The 10,357-nt window shown below is 42.2% G+C and overlaps 1 protein-coding gene across 5 annotated transcripts; it reads left to right on the forward strand.

Annotated features, from left to right (window-relative positions):
• The first annotated feature begins 425 nt into the window (after positions 1 to 425).
• LOC136532941 (rhomboid-like protein 11, chloroplastic) lies at positions 426 to 5,472 on the forward strand. 5 transcript variants are annotated; one of them, XM_066525514.1, is made up of 8 exons: positions 426 to 628; positions 735 to 853; positions 1,883 to 1,968; positions 2,134 to 2,174; positions 2,260 to 2,426; positions 2,523 to 2,585; positions 3,868 to 3,940; positions 4,440 to 5,472. In XM_066525514.1, exons 1-8 carry the CDS (start codon positions 460 to 462, stop codon positions 4,955 to 4,957), a joined length of 1,236 nt encoding a protein of 411 aa, XP_066381611.1. In that variant the 5' UTR covers positions 426 to 459; the 3' UTR covers positions 4,958 to 5,472. The 5 variants fall into 5 exon arrangements, with proteins under 5 accessions (XP_066381611.1, XP_066381612.1, XP_066381613.1 ...); XM_066525515.1 differs by having other exon boundaries at positions 3,868 to 3,972; positions 4,462 to 4,767; XM_066525516.1 differs by having other exon boundaries at positions 3,868 to 3,972; positions 4,440 to 4,672.
• Positions 5,473 to 10,357: the final 4,885 nt, after the last annotated feature.

Below are 10,357 nucleotides of genomic sequence, written 5' to 3' on the forward strand. Positions count from 1 at the left end.
CTTTCTTTCTGAAGTTAAATTACCACCAGTCACTCCAAAACTGCCATTGACAAACTGCTCGGGGTTTCTGTACTCGTTGGCTTCAGCAGCAAGTTATATTGACAAACAACAGATATCTGTTTCATTTTGACAAAACTTTGGAATACAATTTAAATCTCAATATTACTTGAATTTTGATGTTATTTTAATGAGGTTATTTAATTTTCCTTATAAGTGAGTATTCCTAACGTCATGGTTGCTTCAAAAGTTCAAAGTTTTCAAGAGCTGTACTACACATCATTACCATAGAAAATCACACAAGGGATGACACATGCTGCATAAGAAAATTCTTAGCCTGCATCACACGGTTGGAACAATACCTTCCTCTGAAAGTGGGCCCTTGCGTTCATAAATCCTCTGCTCCCCTCCCCTCCCAAAACCCAGCACAAGAAGGAAGAGAAGGGAAAAGGCACCTTAGCCATGGCGCAGCAGCTGCTGCTCCTCCCCGCCCCTTCCAGAACCTTCTTGAAGCCCATCCCCTTTCCCTTTCTCTCCTCCCTACCCCGGCGCCATCTCGTCCCCGTCTCCGCAGTTCGCGTGGCACCCGCCGTCCGGCGGGGCCTGCTCCGATACGCGACGAAGCGTTCAGGTGAGCCGCCGGCACTGCACCGCTTCTCTCCCGTCGATTTTGAGCAAGGAATTTTGACGAACTGAACAAGCTCGTTGGCTAAGATGGTGTCCGTTTCTGTGAGCAGGCTTGGTTGAAGAGCTGGAGATCGCCAAGGACAAGCAACCGCGGAGCAGGCGCGCCAATGGCATCTTCTGGATCTTGCTGCTCAATTTCGGCATCTACGTGGCCGACCACTTGTTCCAGGTATGATTGAAATCGCCTCCCTGAAGCTAAGCTTGAAGTGTCTGTGATGGACGTTCATCTTGCATAAAGATGTACGTTGCTGCGCAAATTTGTGTTGTCCAATTCAACAGGGTGATATACATTTCGATTTCCAAACACATCATGAGAGTAATAGAGTATATGCAAGATCTGCTTCTTTACTTTTGAATTTATTCACAACTGAACTGATAGCTGCTGATGTTTTTGGAGTATTTGTTTGTGTTAGATGCGGATGAGGAGACATTGTGGCAGGCCGAGCATTTCATTTTATTTATTTTAGAACCATGTTGTTGGTATAGATTTAGATTTTACGGATTCAAGCTAACCGGCTAATCATAGTCACTCGGGTGAATACATTATATTTTTCGTTTCATCATGGTTTCAAGCAATTTGCTCAACTATTTTCGACCCTGGGTCAACATATAAGGATTTTAGTCTGTTGGACATCAGTATTCGTTTGTGCTCTTGGATAATTCAATACATTTATCAATCTTGCACTTGTTTTAATAGAAAAGGGTTCATATCACAGCGTGCTTTGTTTTCGGTGTCTGTATTATAAATGTATTTGATTCATGATGATACAAACAAGCATGAAGTTATCTCATATAAATAAAAATCGAATTATTCTGGCAATCTTGGCTAAAAGAAAGATATTCTGGCAATCAACATTTGACCTACACTTCTCCATGCATAACATCGGAATTATTGTCCCATCCTTGATTATTGACTTATTGTGTTCTGTTTTTTATGGATCTTATGGCTAGCCCATATATTATTCAACAGTCATAGAATGGTATTATCCCATCAGTTAAATTGTTGTAGATTCTAGACCTACTGTGGTTATATCAATGCAAGGATAAAATTAGGATTGATGTAATCGCTCTTTCCTTTGATAAGGGATATCTTAAAATTTCTTGTTTATATCTTAATAAAATAGGCATATATATACCATTTTTCTCCTGTGCTAAACTGTATATTTACTTGTCAATTTATGTTTGTCTTTCATTTCAGATTCGGCAAATAAAATCACTGTACCTGTATCATGCATTCCCTACATGGTTCCAGTTTGTGACATCAACATTTTGCCATGCCAACTGGTTAGTTTGACTTACTGTTCCAGATCAATTTAATTTATTTCTTGCTTCTTGGATATATTACTAATTGATAAAGTTGAGTACATCTGATGGATATATTATAAGTTCATCCATTTACTTCCTTTTGTGAGGTTGATTACTCATTAAGTCATCAATGGTTTGCTGCAGGAATCATCTTTCAAGCAATTTATTCTTTGTGTATATCTTTGGTGAGAGTTGATTGCTAAAAATGAATGCTCTGCTTGGAACTTATAATTCACTTAAAGGATGCCTAGTGCTGATCTAAATATACAGGAAAGCTTGTTGAGGAAGAAGAGGGTAACTTTGCTCTGTGGATGTCTTACATTTTGACTGGTGCTGGGGCAAACTTGATTTCATGGTTGGTTCTTCCAACATCCTCTGTGTCACTTGGAGCATCTGGTTCTGTTTTCGGCCTTTTCACCATTAGTGTTCTAGTTAAGGTGATTAATTCAATGGTGTCATTCTGAAATTTCTTTGCTTAATAACCAGTCAGCCAATGTTTCTTTTTTAAAACTTTGCCTCTACTGTCATGGCAGATGTCATGGGACTGGAGAAAGATTCTTGAGGTGCTTATCCTGGGACAATTTGTTGTTGACAAGGTACCTTCATGACACTGTTTTGTTGCTTTCCTTAATCGTTTTTGAAGTAAAAGAATGGATGTCTTATTACAGAATTGTGACGAAATGGATTATTTTATTTTCTCACCATCATATTCTACATGAAAAATGCAATACATTGATCTACTGGTGGCATATCCAGTGCTTCCCCTACTTATGTTAACTCTGTCCACAAGATAGTAATACTAATAGTCATGGTTCTAAAAAACCTAATTAAACTTACGTTTACTCTCGATTAAACCTGAAACGGACCCCTAGCATCTCATTTAGGCCTGGGCGTCCAAAAAACTTTTGACACATCTAGGCAGCGTGCATAGGCGCGGAGCAGCGCTTAAGCGGCGAAGAAACACGAAAAAGCGGCAGCCTGGCTGGCTTGGTGGGCTATGTGTGACCACGCCATCTGGTGGGCAGGAAAAAAGCGCGCAGAAGAGCCAGTGAAAATGGAAACAGGATGCCTGAATGTCTTACAATTTCTTTGCAAGTCCCTTCACCACTTCTTTGCAAGTTCGCAAGAATTGGAATCAAAATTGCCTGAATGTCTTACAATTTCTTGTGAGATCGAAGTTGGGCATCTAATCTGAACCATATGAGTCGCCATAAAATAAAAATAAATAAAAATTACAAACACTTAATCGTGTTTAATCTACGTTAGTCCATCTAAGCGCAAGGAAGTGGCCTAGTGCCAATCGTTTTTTTGGAACCTTGCTAATAGTATGAAATGAATTCCATGGAGGATATGAATAGTAGGAAAGACCGTACTAGCCAGAGCAGTCATCTATTACTGTTTCAAAAACCAGGAAAAATTTGCACCATGCTACCTCAGGGAAAATTTGTTAAACAACGAAGAATATAATGTTGACTGATGTGTCTTTTTCTTTGTTATGTTTGAATAAACAACCTTGCACAAGGTACATACACATCCGCACGATACTCAAGTACTAGAATTACTAGATAATAGCGATGATTTCTACTACACTAAAATGTAACCTGTCACCCTGGGTCATCCTTGCATATATGTGTAGCCTGTCACCCTCCATAAAAAAAAGGGCAGACCCAGTGCCGGAGGCTCCCACATGAGTGGGGTCTGGGGTTCCCCCGCAAAACCTGCAGAGAGGCTGCTTCGAACCCACGACCTGGTGACTCAGTGAGACAGCTCTCACCATTGCACTAGGCCTACCCTTCTCCTATCACCCTCCATAATCAACCTATTATTCCGGTGCCGATACTTGTTTACAATCTGATTAGTCTTCCTTTTAACTGATAGGTCATGGAAGCAGCACGTGCAACAACAATCACGGGCCAATCATTTCAAGTGAACAACATTGCTCATGTATCAGGTGCTTTGATAGGTGCCGCGTTGGTGTTTCTGGTTAGCAGAATCCCTTTTTCATCCAATAATGATAATCCCAAGGCAACAAAAAGAGAGTAAATAGAAAATATATTTATCAACAACATTATCAACCTAACATGTTATTGTCAGTTTTTCATTCATTATCATTTCTTCACATGATAGCTACTTTTCGAAAATAGAGTTGTAACATTTCGGATTTAAATGAAAGATCATCTGGAAGTTCAGTGCTGGAATGTAAAGTTCGTTTGTAGACCAATGTAAGCATCTAGATTATCCGGCACTTCAAAAATGTTTTTCCTTCACATATACTTTCTGCAAGAATGAAAGATCAATTAGATTTATCAATATGAACTTGCCATTCTAGTTATGATCGACAACAGCTAAAAACAAGAAAGAATATACTATGTCGAACACGATTGTTCTCTTTTCCTCACAAGAAACAAGCCTCGAAGAACTTGCCCAAATCAAACATCTAGCCCTTACAGTTACAGGCAGCCCTGTCCACAGAGCACAGCTCAAGTGCTCTACCGGCCGGGCGGATCCAACCTACTACTACCTGTACCTGACTACCGGCGCCGAATCACGTCCTGGGGTTTGTACACTCCGTGCCCGTTCCGGCTGCCGCCAGATGCTCCCAGCGTTGCCACGGCAGCCGGCTGGACCTCCTGCCGGTGAACGGACCGAGCTGGCCCGACAGCGTCGACTGCCTTCTCGCTCATGCACATTAGCAGGCTGCTACCGCTCGGGATTCCGCTTCGATGAGGACATCATTGGCTCCAATATGACCATGCCAACCACTTCTATACCAAAGGTGCAACCATTCTATATGAGGTTTATCATTGATGCATTTGATGAATTGATACTGCACCATAATGTGTGTTCATTCTCATTTTCAGAATTACTTATATGGATCAAGGGAAGGTTTGATTGCATATGGAAAGCATGGAAGGTTAATGAAGTTGATTGGGGACTAAATCCAAGTATTCCTAACATCCTCCGCTAGGCCACCACGTCACTTTGGTTCCAAGGACAGAAAGAGTCCAAGTCCAACACGTTTTGGAAGTTGAATTCAGACTGCAAAATAGTCCCAAATTGCGACGGTCACCACGACTTCATACGGACTCCGATTGGGACATTCTAGCACTTTTTGGAAAGCTTATCAAGTCTATTTTTCAACGGATCTGGACTCATGGCTATATCTTATCCGATGCTTCCACAATCGTCGTTTCAACGCCGGGACCTTTTCTGCCTTTGGTGCTGCGTCACCCTATTTTGGGCCGATGGTCCATGTATCAAGTTGGGTCCATTAAGGACGTGTCCTAGGGTTGGAGAATGACCCCAACATCCCCCTGGTTGTTCCCCTAGGTATTAATAAGGATTAGAGCCGCCACAAATAGATTGTGTTTTGTTTTGTTGAAAGTTTAGCCATTGCTACTTCCTTGTAGACGCGTGTGTCGACTAGACCATCCGTTCTACTCGATTCAGAACCCCAACTTTGTGATTTCAGATTGGTTTTCATCTCCATATTTGCAATTGAGTTGCTTGTTCTACTTGATCTTGCTTGTTCCTCGATTGCTTGCAGGAATTACCCTAGTGGTTTGGTTGATCGTGTTCCACAAGATCGCAACGGCTGTTGGAGGTGGTGTATCGGTTGCTAAGGCGCAGCATCCTTGGATGGTTGTAGTCGGGCCGTGAACGTTATCTCCATCCCCAAATCGAGTTATCCACCTTCTCTCATCGAAAGATCGGGATTCACCCTAGCGGGATCATATCAGTTATTAGTTGGGATCATATCAGTTGGATTCACCCTAGCGGGAGTGATATGATCCCGCTAGGGTGAATCCCGATCTTTCGATGAGAGAAGGTGGATAACTCGATTTGGGGATGGAGATGACGTTCACGGCCCGACTACAACCATCCAAGGATGCTGCGCCTTAGCAACCGATACACCACCTCCAACAGCCGTCGCGATCTTGCGGAACACGATCAACCAAACCACTAGGGTAATTCCTGCAAGCAATCGAGGAACAAGCAAGAACAAGTAGAACAAGCAACTCAATTGCAAATATGGAGATGAAAACCAATCTGAAATCACAAAGTTGGGGTTCTGAATCGAGTAGAACGGATGGTCTAGTCGACACACACGTCTACAAGGAAGTAGCAATGACTAAACTTTCAACAAAACAAAACCCAATCTATTTGTGGCGGCTCTAATCCTTATTAATACCTAGGGGAACAACCAGGGGGGTGTTGGGGTCGTTCTCCAACCCTAGGACACGTCCTTAATGGACCCAACTTGATACATGGACCATCGGCCCAAAATAGGGTGATGCAGCACCAAAGGCAGAAAAGGTCCCGGCGTTGAAACGACGATTGTGGAAGCATCGGATAAGATATAGCCATGAGTCCAGATCCGTTGGAAAATAGACTTGATAAGCTTTCCAAAAAGTGCTAGAATGTCCCAATCGGAGTCCGTATGAAGTCGTGGTGACCGTCGCAATTTGGGACTATTTTGCAGTCCGAATTCAACTTTCAAAACGTGTTGGACTTGGACTCTTTCTGTCCTTGGAACCAAAGTGACGTGGTGGCCTAGCGGAGGATGTTAGGAATACTTGGATTTGGTCCCCAATCAACTTCATTAACCTTCCATGCTTTCTATATGCAATCAAACCTTCCCTTGATCCATGTAAGTAATTCTAAAAATAAGAATGAACACACATCATGGTGCAGTATCAATTCATCAAATGCACCAATGATAAGCCTCATATAGAATGGTTGCACCTTTGGTATAGAAGTGGTTGGCATGGTTATATTGGAGCCAATGATGTCCTCATCATTCTCCCCTTCTTGACAGCAAACCGTCCTCGGTTTGACCTTTGTTGGAGTATGTGTTGTAGGTAAAAGTAAACCATGCTCCCCTTCTTGATATTTATCCTGTTGCATATGGGAAAAACTAGGAAAACTTTGCAAGACATCATTAGTGTTAGTACAACCCTCAATTTGATCATGGTATTGTGGCCTAAAAGGATATTTCAGATTAGAGCAAATATAAACTTTTTGTACCAAATATTCTCCTTTGCTGTCATATTTGCCAATTGCATGAAGCGAACAATGATTAAAACTCGGCAAACCAGAATCAAAATTAAGTTTCTCTTTTAGACAATTTATATTACATAGAATATCAAATTCAATGTAACCCAAAGTGTTTAAAGAGGACAACAAATTCAGTTCATCTTGTGCACATGTAATAGGATGAAAAAACTTATCTTCAGCACATATGTATGGTTCCAAACCAAAAGTATCACACTTATTCGCTACTTGTGGCATAGGAGTAAAAGAATCATCAGCACACAACTCCTCTTTATTACAAGGAACAGCGAGTAATTCATTTTGTGACAAAGGAAAATCAGTAGTGGGTTCCACTATTTGTTGCTCTTCATTAGCATGCAGAGTGGACAAATCATCATTCTGGCAAGTATTCACAGATAATAGAATCTTTTTTTCAGCATTGAGAGCCAGACAAAACAATTGACCAATATGACCATATGATTTACTAATTAACAAGGTTCGAATTTCAGAATTGAGCCCTCTCATGAATCTACTCATAACATCTTCCATGCATTCATCCAATCCACCAAACATGATACAAATCTTAAAATTATGGTAGTATTGTTTCACAGTCTTACTACCCTGCTTCAAGTTGTCTAATTTTGCAAGCAAATAATCAACATAATATGTAGGAACGAATGCATCTCTAAAAAGAAATTTGAAGTCTTTCCAAGATTCTAGAACTTTGTTGTGCCTATAAATGTGTTTCCATTCTAGCAAAGCATATTCAATCAAAATATTAGAGGCAATACAGATCTTTTGTTTCTCGGATAGGTCATGCTCATCAAATTCATTGTCTACTTTTAACTCCCAATCAATGTAAGCTTGAGGATCAAACTTACCATCATATAACGGCAAGTGTTGAATGACATCCTGAATATGAGGGTCTAGTTTCAACACCTCAAAAATCTCCATATCACCTGCCATGATTAGTAGAAAACAAGAAACACAAAAATAATATGTATCCTCCTATCAACTACTAGGATGTGTCGGATGTAATTCTCTCAAACTCAACTTGTTAAATCAAGCCCTTACAAGTTCTTACCAAGCCAAACAGGAGGTGACGGCAACCAACAAGTCTACAACCGTGGAGTGAAGTGTATCGGTGCCGCAACAACAACACCTGTCAAGCTGTAGTCGAAATATGTGGAGCTATAGGTGGGCTAAAGCAAGGAAGTACTAGCACCACGTTAGTCACAAAAGCAAGCTGAATAATCGTTCAATGGTGGTACTGTGCTGATTCTAGGCTAAACCATGCTAGAGACGTGAGCCTAGGCACAAAGGTAGTCACTGAAAAAGAACAACTAGCACAGCATGAAGAAAACAACAGATTCAGCCCCTTCTTTCTTCTCCTTCTCTTGTCTCTTTTTTTTCCTTTTTTTTCTTCTTTTTCTTTCTTATTTTTTTTTCAGAGGCCTAAATATTTTATTTGGTACTATGACAACCCAAACAATAAGGCTATTGCACACAGCCCCTTCGAATTCAGATTTAACAACTCTTGTTAATACCGCAGATGCGGAAATCTCTAAGATGATTGTGGAGTGCTCAGATTGAATTTTGCTGCAAGGTCAGATTCGTTGGAAAGAAGACAACTTTAAGTTTCCAGATTGTATTTAAACTCCCAAATCGGACATCATATGGATCCGTGGTGGCAGAAACGCAGCAACAATGTATATGGTGATGGTGGATCTCGTGGTGACTAAAACGTGATAGAACTCAAAACTCTAAAGGAATAGACACTAAGACCAGCAACTCGACACAACCGATGCAACTAAAAACTCAACAAGCCCTAACAAAGCAGTGCTAGCAAAGGCTCAAAGGGTTTATAGGATTGTGGGCAAACCAATCTACTTTTTTTTGGCTTCTCTGGACTATAGGAAAAATTAAAAAACAGCGAAGGATTCAAAGTCTCTCACCGATAAACCTTGCTCTGATTACCAACTGATATGAACCCGCTAGGGTGAATCCTGATCTTTCGATGAGAGAAGGTGGATAACTCGATTTGGGGATGGAGATGACGTTCACGGCCCGACTACAACCATCCAAGACCGCTGCGCCTTAGCAACCGATACACTACCTCCAACAGCCGTCGCGATCTTGTGGAACACGATCAACCAAACCACTAGGGTAATTCCTGCAAGCAATCGAGGAACAAGCAAGAACAAGTAGAACAAGCAACTCAATTGCAAATATGGAGATGAAAACCAATCTGAAATCACAAAGTTGGGGTTCTGAATCGAGTAGAACGGATGGTCTAGTCGACACACGCGTCTACAAGGAAGTAGCAATGGCTAAACTTTCAACAAAACAAAACCCAATCTATTTATGATGGCTCTAATCCTTATTAATACCTAGGGGAACAACCAGGGGGGTGTTGGGGTCGTTCTCCAACCCTAGGACACGTCCTTAATGGACCAAACTTGATACATGGACCATCGGCCCAAAATAGGGTGACGCAGCACCAAAGGCAGAAAAGGTCCCGGCGTTGAAATGACGATTGTGGAAGCATCGGATAAGATATAGCCATGAGTCCAGATCCGTTGGAAAATAGACTTGATAAGCTTTCCAAAAAGTGCTAGAATGTCCCAATCGGAGTCCGTATGAAGTCGTGGTGACCGTCGCAATTTGGGACTATTTTGCAGTCCGAATTCAACTTCCAAAACGTGTTGGACTTGGACTCTTTCTGTCCTTGGAACCAAAGTGACGTGGTGGCCTAGCGGAGGATGTTAGGAATACTTGGATTTGGTCCCCAATCAACTTCATTAACCTTCCATACTTTCTATATGCAATCAAACCTTCCCTTGATCCATGTAAGTAATTCTGAAAATGAGAATGAACACACATCATGGTGCAGTATCAATTCATCAAATGCATCAATGATAAGCCTCATATAGAATGGTTGCACCTTTGATATAGAAGTGGTTGGCATGGTCATATTGAAACCAATGATGTCCTCATCACGCTTCTCCTCTTGTGAGTGTTCCTGGCAGCGGCGCGCATCGCACCTTCGTCGACGTCGTTGAAGCAGCAGTGGTAGTAGTACCCCGACGCCGCGCTGGAGAAGTTGCCGGACGCCGCGCCGTCTGCGGTGACCACGCTCCAGACAACGCTGGCCTCGCTAGGTGGGTACGCGCACCCAAGCTCGCTCGGAGCCGCGTCGTCCTCGCCAGGGCTCCCTCCGCCGCCGCTGGCCGTGCGCGGAGCGTCACCACCCAGCGCCGTATTTCCGGCGACGATTGTAAAAGCAGAGCTTTGCGTCGCTGAACCGAGCGCGCTCCCACGGTCGCCCACCGGC

The sequence above is a fragment of the Miscanthus floridulus genome, unplaced genomic scaffold (assembly GCF_019320115.1).
Source record: "Miscanthus floridulus cultivar M001 unplaced genomic scaffold, ASM1932011v1 fs_742_5_6, whole genome shotgun sequence".
NCBI classification, from domain to species: Eukaryota; Viridiplantae; Streptophyta; class Magnoliopsida; order Poales; family Poaceae; genus Miscanthus; species Miscanthus floridulus.

Coding starts and splice junctions, on each gene's coding strand:
- LOC136532941 (XM_066525514.1), top strand. CDS start 460: ATGGCGCAGCAGCTGCTGCTCCTCCCCGCCCCTTCCAGAACCTTCTTG. Junction 2,175..2,259: donor ATTCTTTGTGTATATCTTTG/GTGAGAGTTGAT, acceptor CTAAATATACAG/GAAAGCTTGTTGAGGAAGAA. Junction 2,586..3,867: donor GACAATTTGTTGTTGACAAG/GTACCTTCATGA, acceptor TTTAACTGATAG/GTCATGGAAGCAGCACGTGC.